Here is a 14,580-nt window from a genome sequence, read left to right as displayed (position 1 = left end):
ATTGTAATAGTGTATGAAAAGGTGTATGTGATTGTCACGTGGATGATGTCATCAGTGATGTCATCAGTGATGTCATTTGAGATGTCATCAGTGATGTCACTGACCATGTCATGAATGATCTAATATGTGACATCATCAGCAGTGGATTGCGGGTGCGCGAAATATAGTTAGTACAACTAACTATATAGGAGCAATTTCAATGGTTTTGTATGAATAAAATGTCCAGCTAACTATAACATCACTAAAACTTTGAGTGAATTTCAAAGGTTTTTTAAAAGCTAATTCCTAACTATATAACCCCTGAAACCTATGGTTTTTCAGTGAATTTCAAAGGTTTTCTAAATGCTAATTCCTAACTATATAAGGCCTGAAACCTATGGTTTTTTCAGTGAATTCGCAAGGTTTTTTAAATGCTAATTCCTAACTATATAAGGCCTGAAACCTATGGTTTTTTCAGTGAATTGCAAAGGTTTTTTTAAATGCTAATTCCTAACTATATAAGGCCTGAAACCTATGCTTTTTTCAGTGAATTTCAAAGGTTTTTTAAATGCTAATTCTATTAGCGGAAAACGTTTAAATATATTAATATCCTAGTGGGACCACCTGAGCAGCCCTAAGGGGTCAGGGTGTTTCTAACCTGCCCCCTTTTTGTATTCTACACGTTTGTTTTTCTGCTTTCTTGTGCCTAATTCCTAACTATATAAGGCCTGAAACCTATGTTTTTTTCAGTGAATTTAGGTGTGCCATACTTTTGTCATAAGTAAGACTGTTAGCGCTCTAGTTGTTCTTTAGAACACTCTGGGACATTCTGTCATTGGGCTATAGTTGGGCTACATCTGGCTGATATTTGGGTTACATTAGTTTTTTTTTGTCTCTGGTGGCCATCTTTGAGCTACATTGGGCTACATTGGGCTACATTGGGCTATATTTGGGCTCTAACATATATATAGCCCAATGTAGCCCAATATATATTTTTTCAAAGTTAATTTTCGTAAAAACCACTGGAGCATATATCTTGAGACATAGCAAAGGCACATCGGGCTACCAGTCCCTACAATTTTGCCAAGATTGGTGGAAAACCATTCAGCCGTTCGGGCTAAAAGTGAGTCCAACCGCCCTATGGAAATTAACATGGGGAAAACACGTTTTGGGACCCCCCTTTTATCTCGGCCCCCGCTTGACGGATCCCCCCCAAACTTTCAGGGAAGGACCGGAGCGCCGCGAGGCACAGTTAAGGAAAATTTCAGGAAGATTCCTCAACCGGCGCCAAAGTTATTCCCAATAGAATGTTGCGATTACCCTATGGAAAACAATCCTAACTATATATACCTACTGGCTATCGCCAGTAGGTAATATATATATATATATATATATATATATATATATATATATATAAATGACATCACTGATTATATCATCCAGTGAATGTGAGTGTTTTCTAGACATTTCTGAGCTTTAAAAATATATACTGAGGTACAACAAAAGTTACATTAGATTAGTTTTTGTACTACTAATGGGTGATTCTATTTTAAATCATAGATTATGTGAGTGTCTGTGTAACTGTGTGTCTCTGTGTGTGAGTATGTATGTGTGACAGTATGGGTAAATAAGTGGATGTGAGTAGCTGTATGGGTGACTAAGTGGCTTTGTGAGTGCCTGCATGGGTGAGGTAGTGGGTGTGTAATTGGTGTATAGATGAGTAAGTGGGTATGTTTTTGTATGAGTGAGTAGGTGTATCAGTGGCTTTATGAGTAAGTGAAAGCCTCTATGGGTATGTACGTGGTTGTAAATGGTGAATGAGAGAGTGCATGAGTGGCTGTATGAGTGAGTGAGTGAGTGAGTGGCTGTAAATAGTGAATAAGAGGGTGCATGAGTGCCTGTATGGATGAGTGAGAGGCTGCTGACTGGCTGTATGGGTATGTGAATGGGTGTCTAACTGGGTGAGTGGGTATGTGAGTGAATGTATAGTGAGTGAATGGGTCGTGTGAGTGGCTGTATGGTTGAGAAAGTGAGTTGGCGAGAGGCCCTATGTGAAGCTGTGTGGTTGTTATTGTTTAGTTAACTGAGTAAATGTGTTAGTATCTGTATGAGTAAGTGTGTAGGTGCTTGAGTGCCTCAATGTATGAGTAAGTGGGTATGAATGAGTATTTGTATGGGTTTGTGAATGGGTTTGTGAGTGGTTGTGTGGGTGTATGAGTGGGTGTATGATGTTGCATGGGGGTATGAAAGGATGTGTGAGAGGTTCTGTAGATGATGTCATCAGTGACTGTCATCGATGATGTCATGTGAGATGGCATCAGTGATGTTATGAGTGATGTAATATGTGAGATCATAAGCAGTCCATTGCGGGGGCGTAAGTTATAATTAGCTCAGGTAACAATATCTGCTAGATTTCTATGGTTTTAAACCAGATGAAATCTAACCCTAACTATAACGTCATGGTACTTTGTTTTTTTCAGTGGATTTCTTAGGTTTTCTTTATTCTATTTCCTAACTATAACATCCCTACAACCTTTGTTTTTGTGAATTTCCAATTAATTTAATGTAATTTGCTAACTGTAACCTCTGAGAGTGAGTGTTTGAGTGAGTGCGTGAGTGTCTCAGTGGGTGCGTGAGTGAGTGTATGAGTGTCTCACTGGGTGTGTGAGTGTCTGAGTAGGTGTGAGAATGTCTGAATTGGTTTGCGAGAGCCTCCATGAGTGTGATAATCAGTCTGTGAGTGTGTACATGAGTGGGTCTGTGAGAGGGTGCGTTAGTCTCTGAGTAGGTATGTGAGTCTCTGAGAGGGTCTCTGAGTTAGGGTGTGAGTCTTCAAGTAGATCTGTGAGCTGGTGAGAGAGAGTATGAATGATTCTGTAAGTGGGTGAATGAGTGTCTGACTGGGTCTGTGAGTTGGATGTACGTTTCTGAGTTTGGCGGTGAGCGGGTGCATGAGTGTTTGAATGGGTCTGTGAGTGGCTGTGAGAGTGTCTGTGTTGTTTTGTGAGTAGGTGCATGAGTGTCTGAATAGGTTCTGCTAATTGTCTGCCTTTTTTCTGCTACCTTTTGACATTTAATTTGCCCTATTTCTGCTCGCTGCTGATCTTTATCTTTCTGCTCGTTTCCAGTATTTATTTTGCCTGTTTCTGCTAGTTTCAGACTTTGATTTTGCCTCTTTCTGCGTACTTCTGACCTTAATTTTTCCTCTTGCTGTTAGTTTCTGTGCTTTATTTTGCCTCTTTCTGCTTGTTTCTGATCGCTAGTTTGCCTCTCTCTGCTAATTTCTGCCTTTATTTTGTCTCTTTTTGCTTGTTCCTGACCTTTATCTTGCCTCTTTATGCTCATTTGTGATCTTTATTTTGCCTCTTTCTGACCTTTATTTTGCCTCTTTCGGCTCGTGGGTAACCTTTATTCTGCCTCTTGCTGCTCATCGACCTTCATTCTGCTTCTTCCTACTTGTGCCTCTTTCTGGTCTTTGCTGACCTTCATTTTGCCTCTTTCTGCTTGGGGATGACCTTTATTCTGCCTCGTGCTGCTCGGTTCTGACTTTTATTCTGCCTCCTTCTGTTCTTTTCCACGGGACCGTGGGGAACCTCCTGGCCCGCAGGCCCTGTTGACTCCTCCCTCCTGCGGGAGCCTGCATTCTTCTCACAGACAGGAAGCTGCTAAATATGCAGCTCCTTGTCTGTAATAGCATATCGTTTCAGCTGTTCAGGTAAACAGACAAAACCTCAACTTCCAGCAAGCAACAGCATTTTTCAGCTCCCGCTTGCTGGAAGCAGAGAATTTGCTCTATCATAGCAGGAGATGTCAAAGCTCCCACCAATTCACAGCAAACAGCTATGTCATGGGAGTAGACTCCCCATGACATAGCAGGAGCCGGTCCTGGGGGGGTGACAGTCCTCAAGGCCATTTATAGCTCCAGGAGGGGGGCCCTTGCAGCCCCTCCCACTTTAAAATTTCAGTTTGGCCCCAGGGAGGCGGTGGCCTGCTCTGATAGACCCCTGATTTCAATGTAGTTAGCCCTGGGGAAGTGGCAGTCCCTGGAGGGGGTCCACGTGGCCCCCAAACAATCTTTATTATAAAGCCCGGTGTAGGTGGTCATCCCCAGAGCCCAGGGAGGTCCATGTGCCCCCCAGCACTATTTTGAAATGAAAGCCCATGGAGGTTGTGGTCCCCGGAAACTGGGGGTCCGACCAGGCCCCCTGTAATAATAAGATAAGCCCTGGGGAGGTGGTGCACCACTACCTGGTTGAAGTGCTGACAGCCACTCAGATTACAGCACTTGAACTGTCATAGCTGCAGAGGATCTGTGTCCCTAGATATACAAAATTTGGATTTCGGTTAATATCTCTAAAACTACTGTATGGACTTACACCAAACTACCAAAAGGCACTTCTCTGGACCAAGATCTACCTTTCTGCCAAATTTGGTGTCATTTCATTCAGCAGTTCAGGCTGCAGTCATGTTCAAAACTGATATGGGAATTAACATGGGGGAAAACGTGTTTTGGAACCCTGCCTTTTTCTCTGCCCCCACTTCATGGATCACCCCAAAACTTTCCAGACAGTAGCTGAAGTGACTAGTACATTAATTTTCAAAATGTCTGGAGGATTTGTGAAACGGCACCAAAGTTACTGCAAAACAAAAAACGCTTTTCCTTTGGAAACTAGGTCTTTGTATTTAATTATGTGCTGCATTAGGAAACAGATATAGCAAATGTGAATACAATACATATGAGTGCACACAAGTTGGATATTACGGGTAATGTGCAGTAATTTCTCACTCGGGTGATGAGTCAGTTTGGAAAACTATTAGGTATATGTAGAAAAATCCATAACTTCACATTTAGGTTCAATGCCACTGCTGTTTTGGTGGGGAATAGTAGCATTGCTTACCAGAAACACCACCTGCAACATATACTGCCATTGTCACTGCCAACGCAAAACCAATATTTATGGTTACAACATTGCCAGCAACCCCTCTGCTAAGGACAGCTTGGGCAACACATCCACATCCGAGTACCTGCAGTAAACAAAATAAAAGGTCATTTTAAAACCACTGAGTATTTACATCGCATGAGATTATAGCTGAAATAATCAGAGTGATTGTGCTAGGACAATATGTAAACAATTATAAATTACAATTTTTGAGAGTTCCTCTGGTCAAATGTAAAATAAGTGCCCCATTACAAACATTTAGTTTTAATCGCTGTGTGTTTGGAATGAATGGCGTTGTTCTCGTCCTATCATTATCTTGTTCCCTCCCACAGCAAGCACAACATTAACACTCACCGCAGACCTGGATACTGCTGCAGCAGGTAAAAGCACAATGGAGACTATAATCATTTAGAGAGAAAGCAGTGCTCACTGACAGCGGCTCGAAGTTACACCAACACTATACTGGAAGCTGCTGGCAAGGAAGTTCTGCTTTTGTAGTGCAGTTCACTCTGGTGGTGACTTGCCCTCTCTGACACACATTTAGCCAGCACAATAGAAACCAATTACCAATCATGGACAGGCCAGGGAAATACCTAGAAAGAAACCTCGGGACACTACCCTGCCTACTAGGAAAACAGGTCCTGGTGGGTGATGTCGGTTAGTTCCTCTTTACTTATAACAATCATCAAACACTATCTTCTCCTTGCTTTTATGTCATGGACTTTTTTAACCGCAGAGAGTTGGCTGGTATATGGGTTAAAGCTTTAGTGGGCTGTGGGTCCTCTGGTAACTTCATTGACACCAAATTTGTGAGCCAGTACATATGCTGATCCATTCTGAAACCCAACAAGAAACCATTCTGTCAGTCAATGGCTCTACATGAAGGACCGCGCATATCTCCCCAAACGGAGGTACTGCACATGACCTCTACAGTCCACCATAAGACACAAATATTGCTTGATGTCATAGATGCTTCAGCCTTTAAAGTGATCCTGGGAATGCTGTTGTTGAGTCAACACAGACCTTTGTTTGATTGGCGACCAAAGATGCTTACATTCCAGAAAGTAGATTGACTTGGAAATTAAGATCAGACTCAAGATACCCCATCTATGTCTGTGATCCCCTCTTCTCCTACAGTTGTGTACATTCTCTATATACATTTCTATTGTCATATGTGATATTCCTCTCATTAATTCTCAAACCTCAATGTCTTTGTTGCTATGAAAGCAGACATATTGCCTCCCCTAGGCAATATGATTATAAAATAGACCTTGTTCCATGTGCTTTTATTCACTATGAGAGAACATATCTCACACGGAAAAGAAAAATCTGATCATGCAGAAATATATACAGGACAATTGGACCTAGGGTTGACCCGGCATTATAAATCTTCAGCATCTTCTCCTATCTCCTTCACCCCCTAAAGTAATGAAACTGAGTGAAGACCTTGTATCGATTAATGTCAGCTGAACGCAGCCAGTATCAAAAGCCATCATGTCTTACTGTTAAGTCTTACTTGGTTAGGTTGAGTCAGCATCAATAGACAGCAAGCTGGACTTAAAGGATACGCCGTCCAAATAGCAACAGTTGATGTGTGGAAGACAGAATACCACACACATTAAGGTACTACGAGCACCTTCGGCCTCTGAAATTCATCTGTCTCCTAGTATTTTTTAATTGATGGGTTTAATTTTTTTAATTTTTATTTTACAGAGTTTTATATAGCGCGAACTTCACCCGAATCGGGTTCAGAGAGGCTTACATAGCACCAGCTGCATTACATGAGGACACATACATTTTTGTTAGGCACAGAGAGATTAAGTAATTTGCCCAGAATCACAGAATGTTCAGCGTCATTGCCGTGACTCAAACCCAGTTCCCCAGGTACAAGGTCGACCGCCCTAGCCGTTAGTCCAACTTCTTGCATCGGTATGTCATGATATGTCTGATATTTTGACATTTTCCTTCTCCTTATAACTAAACATGATCCATGTGAAGGAGGTCTTTTAAAGTTGAGTTGTCATAAATTATATGTGAAACTTAGATTCCGAGGTATGGGGAGCTTTAGTCAAAAAGGCAGGTCTTGATTTCCTTCCTGAAGTCGGTAAGTGAAGCGGAGGTACAGACATGCAGTGGGAGGTAATTCAAGGATTTGGTGGCTAGGTAGGAGAAGAATTGGCTTCCACTGTGGCTCTGCCAGATGTGGGGGACATGTGCAAGGAAAAAAAGGAGGCGGATCAGACTTGTCTGGTCGACTGCAGGAAGGTCAGGCGGTGGTTGATGTAGGAAGGTCCAGCATTGTGAAGAGCATTGTAGGTAAGAGTCAGCAGCTTGAACTGGTATCTCTTATGGATGGGAAAGCCAGTGGAGGCTGATGAGGTGGGGGATGATGTTGGTCCGTTTGGGCAGGTTGAGGATGAATTTGGCTGCTGCGTTCTGTATGGTCTGTAGTTGTTTGAGGAGCTGGATGGCGGTTCTGGCATGGAGTGCATTTTCGTAGTCCAGTCGGGAGGTGACGAGGGCTTGAGTCACTGTTTTTCTGGTGCTGATGAGGATACACCTTATAATCGTCCACAGCATGCAAAGGGTGTGGAAGCAGTAGGAGGCCACTGCGTTGACCTGGTGCTTCATGGAGAGATTGTTGTCCAGGATGATGCTGAGGTTGTTGGTGTGGTTGGTGAGGGTGGGAGAGGGCACGAGTACAGTGGGCCACCATGTGTCTTCCCATGGAGAGGTGTTTCTTCCGCAGATGAGCACTTCTATGTTGTTTGTGTTCAGCTACAGGCTGTTAGATCTCATCCAGTCGGTGACGATGGCCATGGCAGTTAAGAAGTTGACTCTGGTGGTGGCGGTGTGTTCCGTGAGAGAGAGGATGAGTTGGGTGTCATCAGAGTATGAGATGATGTTAAATCTTTGGGTACGGACAATGCCAGCTAAATGGATTGAGATGGATCCTATAAAGTTACAATGTGTTTTGGATCAGCACCCTTCATCAATCCTAAAAGCACTATAACGTTATTTAGGTTTCATCAATTTGTTTAGGTTAACCACAGTCCTATATTCATATTCCATATGTACATTGACTTACATCCCATAGCATAAAAACTTCTATATATGTGAGAATAACTGCATGTTCAATGAGAAAGAACTAGCAATCAAAGAGGCATTTATGGAACCGAGGCATTATCTGGAGGATGCACAACATCCTATCACTATTTTTACAGACCAAAAGATCTTGGGGTTCTTGAAAAACGTCCAAGCCTACAATCAGCAACAAATCTGTTCTACTCACTTCTTTTCTCCGTTTGACTTCATAGTTACCTCATCTAAATTCACTGAATACAACAGCTTTTGTCATGTGAAGGATACACATGGAAGAAAAAGAAGGCCAAATATAATGAATCCCATTCATTTAATTTCCAAACGTTTAGTATTATAGAAATGTATTCAGGACTTTGAAAAGGCACTTTACAAGCCTATCAATAAACTGATGGTCCAGCATTTCTGAACAGTGATGTTTCTAATATAGTCTATGACAGCATTTACTTTCATGAATGCAGGGTATGGTTCCCTACAGTAGCAACACAACGACTCATGGAATGATCTCATGGTGGATATTTTGAAATACGTTAGACGGTTAGTACGCCTGGTGCGAAATCCTGACCAGAGATGTAAAGGGCTATGTGAACAGTTGCATAGTTTGTGCACAGTACAAACCCTTGTATCCAAAGGCTCAAGTGTTACTTCATCTGCTCAAGATATTATCTCATCAATGGCATATCTGGTAATTGGATTTTTATCACCAGTCTTCCATTGCGAACAGATCCTGCATCACCTGGATTATACAAGATCTCGACGTTGAAGTCTAGAAATAATTCCCTTTGTTTTTTTTTCTCTTATTGCATACCAACTATACAATCAACATGTAAACTTCACTCACACATCACATCCATTCAATACACAGTTGGTCAAACTATAAAGTTGCCAGAAAGATTATTTTCAATTAAGTTGTATAAGAAATATTTCCCAGAGGAATTTATTAAATTGGTTGATATCAGAAGCAATTATATCATTAGAAAACCTTTTCATAACACGTAAACACGTTAAAAACAAGCAGCATAAAATTACACAAAATCAATCAATATAGCTGGAACATCAATGCATTAATTTTCCATCAATAACAAAAAATATATAACAATACAATACACAATACATTTCATAGGAACATATTAAATAAATATAGGCCAAAGAGCGACGCGTTTCGGAGGATTCTTCAGGCTTGCTTATAGATGTGTTCCAATCATCTATATATATAAAAGTATATAAATACATATAAACATATCATATTCACCATAATAAACAAAACAATCTTATTTACTTAATAAAAACAATAGTGTCTTCATTACAAGGTTTTTTAATTTAGTCAGTTTAATTCATGTTTTAACGTGTAACAGATAATGGCTTTACTACATAAATATACTGGCACTTTTCACCTAATGACCCAATATACCACAACATTATTATCCTTAAAAACAAACAGACTCATTCGTATCTTGCCACCACTTATTCATTTCCAAACCCTCACAAAGAGGTCTCACTTAAAACTTAGAAAATGAGACAGTTCTATCTGTTCCATTTCTAATAATTTGAGAGTATCTAATTTGATACGTCTATTTTACTCAGCCCAAACTTAGGCTATGGGAGGAGTCTCTTGTATAGCTGTTAGTTCTGCAATTGCATTGATAAAAATGACAATCTGTTACCCACCAGGGTTATATGCGGGTCAAAAACCTCACATAGGAAGTGTCAGATTCTTCTTGATGCTAAATCGCATGGACCACTTATGACGTAGGGATTATGATAATAACACAGTTTGCATTATTGCATTTCCTAGAATAATGAACCTAATTCATTTTGTGTGCTGTTTGTAATACAATGGCTCTCTTGGTGCTCTTATTAAGTATTTTAAAACAAAACTTCATAACCTACCATGACTGTTTATATGTCTGGAAGTGTCCCAACAGGTTTCTCAGTTCTCCCACAGACACAGTTAAAAAAATCCTGAATGGGAGAAACAGGCCCACTATTATTTAACAAAACTTCATAACCTACCATGACTGTTTATATGTCCCAACAGGTTTCTCAGTTCTCCCACAGACACAGTTAAAAAAATCCTGAATGGGAGAAAAAGGCCCACTATTATTAAAGAGAGCGCCATTTAACCAAAGCCACTTGTAAATGGCAATTCCCAAAATAATAATTGCCAGTATATCCATGTAGTAAAGCCATTATCTGTTACACGTTGAGACATGAATTAAGCTGACTAAATTAAAAAACCTTGTGATGAAGACACTATTGTTTTTATTAAGTAAATAAGATTGTTTATTTTATTATGGTGAATATGATATGTTTATATGTATTTATATACTTTTATATATATAGATTATTGGAACACATCTATAAGCAAGCCTGAAGAAGGAGGTTGGACCTGTGTTAATCCTCCGAAACGTGTCGCTCTTTGGCCTACATTTATTTAATATGTTCCAATGAAATTTATTGTGTATTGTATTGTTATATATTTTTTGTTATTGATGAAAAATTAATGCATTGTTGTTCCAGCTACATTGATTGATTTTGTGTAATTTTATGCTGCTTGTTTTTAACGTGTTTATGTGTTAGGAAAAGGTTTTTTAATGATATAATTGCTTCTGATATCAACCAATTTAATAAATTCCTCTGGGAAATATTTCTTTTACAATTTAATTGAAAATAATCTTTCTGGCAACATTATATTTTGACCCACTGTGTATTGAATGGAAGTGATGTGTGAGTGAAGTTTACATGTTGATTGTATAGTTGGTATGCAATAAGAGAAAAAAACCCCAAAGGGAATTATTCCTAGACTTCAACGTTTTGTGTGGTGTCCTGTCCCTTTGGTGTGTTGGACCCCTCTCTTTATATTTGAGGTTATACTAGATCTCTATATTAAGATGGCTAATTTCCTATAATTGATGCCCTTACTACTGTCAAGACCCTTGCTCAATTGTTTGTCCACTACATCCTATAAGCAAATGGATTATCAGATAAAATTGTGTGCAATTGAGGACTCTCCTTAGGTTCAGGAGAGCGATAGACAAACTGTTGGGAATCCAACTATGTTATTTATCTTCATATCATCAACAGATTGATGGACACTCAGGAAGATCCAATCTGATGGTTGAGAAACATCAACTATGATTTTGTAGTCAACAAGACTACAGTTTTCTGATCTACTTATTCTGGCTGAGTTTACATATATTAACACTACCTATTCAGTAATTGGAGTATCTATTTCTTTCAGTCTTCTGCTTGCCATCCAAACATAATCCCTATGTTATTGCCTTAGGTTTCTCCTGTTTGAGACTTGCAGTGAATTAATCCAATCCCTCCAAGATGTATATTAGAAAATAAATTATTTGCAACAAAAGTCTAGACACCAGGTAGGTTTCTCACCATCAACCAAGAAATGTGGCTGTTTCTGTCATTGGGCAATCTGCTTTGTTGTAACCTAACAACTAGGCATGGGTGGAGTTTGTGGAGTTCTACTCCGCAGAACTCCACGAAGTGCCACAAAAACTCTGCTGTGTGGAGTTCAGCCAGCGGCGAAGTCTATGAAGTCACACTGCTCGCCCTGATTCTAAGTACCAGGAGTTTGTCTTATGCTGTCAAATCAGTGCGAAAGGCACTCCATATCTCGCTGGAGGGTGCTGCCTCTTTCTACCGCTCGAGTGGACATTCTACGCGAGCAGCAGCTTCCTCAATGAAAGCGGAAAATTCCTCAACGTGATCGGTCATGACTTGCCTCAAGTGCCCGCCTTGAGTTATATCGCTGGAAGGAGGTCTAGCTTGTGATTTTTTCTCGCAAGTCCTCACCAACTAAGCCATGTGAGAGAGAAAACTCCGCTCTGTGTCACTTCGTAGAGATTCTTGAGTGGGCAAAACTCTGCAAACTCTTCCGGCAAAGCGGAATTCTTTGCCCACCCCTACTAACAACCTGAAACTGAAGGTGCTTCCTCCATCCTAAAACATGAATACATAGGCCCATACAAATGTCAAACAACTAATCAAGTTTATTGCAGTATACAAGGTCCTACCTTCACATCTTAAGTTCAGTTTTTCCAACTATCTCGTCTATAACCTGTCTTTGAACGTAAGCCCTTTCCAGGCATTCCTGACACGCCACCTCTGGTACAATTGGAACAACATAAATAATATGAGGTCCAGTAAATAACTGATGTTAGAGTTTGAGGTATGGTTATGCAGTCATCTATGGAGGGGTATGGGCTGGAATAATGTTGCTAGGTTGCTTGTTGATGCCCATAGATTGGTTGTATCTAGAGGTCTGCAGATCCTTGTGAAAGGTAGAAGACTTTGGAGGGAAGGAGCAAACTGTGCAGACTGAATGCTGTTTTGCTCATCCTACCATTGTTTTGTGCCCTACCCCATCATTGCAGGCACAACTTATACGCTTACTCACAAGGACTGGTTACAGGGGAAGAGGTGGCCCCTGGAGACTGCAGCTGTAGGAAAATGCAAAATAGAGACAGTGGCCAGTAAAGTGGTGGCATTCCATACAGCTAGGGATTGCCACATATGCCAGAACCACCCAGGATGCTGGATGTCGCTGGCAGGTAAGCTCAGCATTTATTGTGCAGCTCACTCTGGTGGAACCTCACTCTCTCTCATACTCTCACGCACCCATCCTTCATACGTGAAATCAATTAACAACTCGGAAAAGCCTTTAATTAAGCATAGAACCAGAAGGGCAGTGCCTCAGTGACTTCCTCAGTTTAAAAAAGGACAGGTTAAGCCTGCTCCTACTGTTATATTTTGACTGTTAAGATAGTTAGACTTTACACTAACTTTGTTTCAGTACCTGTCTTACTTTCCTTCCTATTTAAGGAAAGCACTAACCTTGGGCGGAGAGCTCCACTCTGCCCATGGAATTTGCGGTATGTTGTCTAGTCCGCGTTTCACAGAATAGGTGGAGTAGACAGCACGCCACACACTCCGCGGCAGAGCAGAGTTGGCACCAGCCCCCGCCTCCCTCCCGCCCTATTAACAATTAAATTAGAGGTGTAAAAACTATTTATAAGTAAGGGAAAATTTCTTACCTGAGATGCGGCATCCTGGAGCTCCCTCTTCCACCTTCATCGCAACTTCAGCATCAAATCTGCCGCATGTGCAGGCCTGCGCATGCGCAATTTTCATGCTCCTTCTTCCTCCTCCATTGCACCTTCTTCATCAAAACTGCACATAGGCGGGACCGTACATGCGGAGTTTTGATAAAGAAGTTGGCGATGAAGGAGGAAGAGGGAGCCCGAGGACGCCGCATCTCAGGTAAGACATTTCCCTTACTTTTAAATTGTTTTGACACCTCTAATTTAATTGTTAATAGGGCAGGAAGGAGGGATGCGGGCGGCGGGTAGTGGAGCTACGCGGAGTGTGCAGAGATTGTCCCCCATACGTGGCACTTCGCGTAGCCCCACTGCGCACACTACGCCCACCCTTATAAAGCACCCTTTATTCTTGATCCTGCCTTTTTTGAGCCCGTCTACTGCCTCCCGTTATTTTGACTGGTTCCCACTCTCGACCCAAGGAAGCTGTCCATGGGATGTACTCTAACTGACTACACTGACTTGCACTGGTGCAAGCTTACAACCATTCTACAGAGGGATTTATCACTATTTCTCTGAAGTTGCTACTGGGAATACAGCAGCAGTGCATGCTGGATAAGGTAACCACTTGGGTAGTCTGGGTGGTGTGGCTTTTGGAGGAGGGGGCATGAATTACCAAGAACATACACTCACATTGTACTATAAGTACATTTCACACATTATTCCTCTTTTCTCGTTTTAGCTCCCTGAATGTCACTGCCATCTGTTTCCCTTCCCTAGATCAGTAACAGTCCCTTAAGGGCATAGGGAGATCCCCTTCATATCCATTCCTTAGAGTGTATGCTTAATTTGAGCCGGTGGTTTCAGGTGGGGTCCACTGAAACTCATTTTCAGAGACCGGGACCCATTGTTCCCCATCAGACTTTGCCCAGCCCAGCATTTAGGCCCCATCCCCGCCTACATCATCATCAAGGAATGGAGCCCGCACCTGGACATAGGTATCCAGTTTGTCCTTCAGGGAGTATATGAGCTGCTCGTGAAGGGCGGTGCGTCCATTAGGGCGCTTGGGCGTTGCCCCACTAAGAAATTTCAGGCACGCACGATGATTCGACTCGAGATGAGTAACAAGCGTGAGTGCTGTTGCCGTCTGTCACTCTCAATCTCACATATTTCCAAATGACAATCCCAGGATCCTGGAGGCAGTCGGCTCAGAAGGGGCCGGGCAGCAGGAGTTCAGTGCAAGTGCATATATGTCAGGTGGTCGGCGGAGCGCATAGCAAGAGTGTGCATGTTCTTTTTAGGGTTTTAAAGCAGCGTCTGGATTGGCTGAGAAGGGTTGCCCCTTGCCAGCAGTGATGCGGCTGTTGAACACGCCAACGAACCCAAGGCGGCGCGGACCAGGTAAGAATTTTATTTTATTTTAAAACTCCTCCCTCTGACTCCCCCATATGACACCCCCCCACTCCCCCCGCCCTAGCCACGACTGGTCATTTGGTACCTCTAGC

General features: G+C 41.8%; 1 protein-coding gene across 1 annotated transcript in view; it reads right to left on the bottom strand.

Annotated features, from left to right (window-relative positions):
• AQP9 (aquaporin 9) overlaps positions 1–14,580 on the bottom strand; it is a 257,451-nt gene that overhangs the window by 162,765 nt on the left and 80,106 nt on the right. Inside the window, exon 2 of the mRNA XM_078685164.1 lies at positions 4,878–5,004. Within this exon, the coding sequence (XP_078541290.1) occupies positions 4,878–5,004 (127 nt within the window). The remainder of the gene's footprint in view (positions 1–4,877; positions 5,005–14,580) is intronic.

Source organism: Lissotriton helveticus, chromosome 3_2 (assembly GCF_964261635.1).
Source record: "Lissotriton helveticus chromosome 3_2, aLisHel1.1, whole genome shotgun sequence".
Taxonomy (NCBI): domain Eukaryota; kingdom Metazoa; phylum Chordata; class Amphibia; order Caudata; family Salamandridae; genus Lissotriton; species Lissotriton helveticus.
This window is presented reverse-complemented; position numbering and strand designations above follow the sequence as displayed.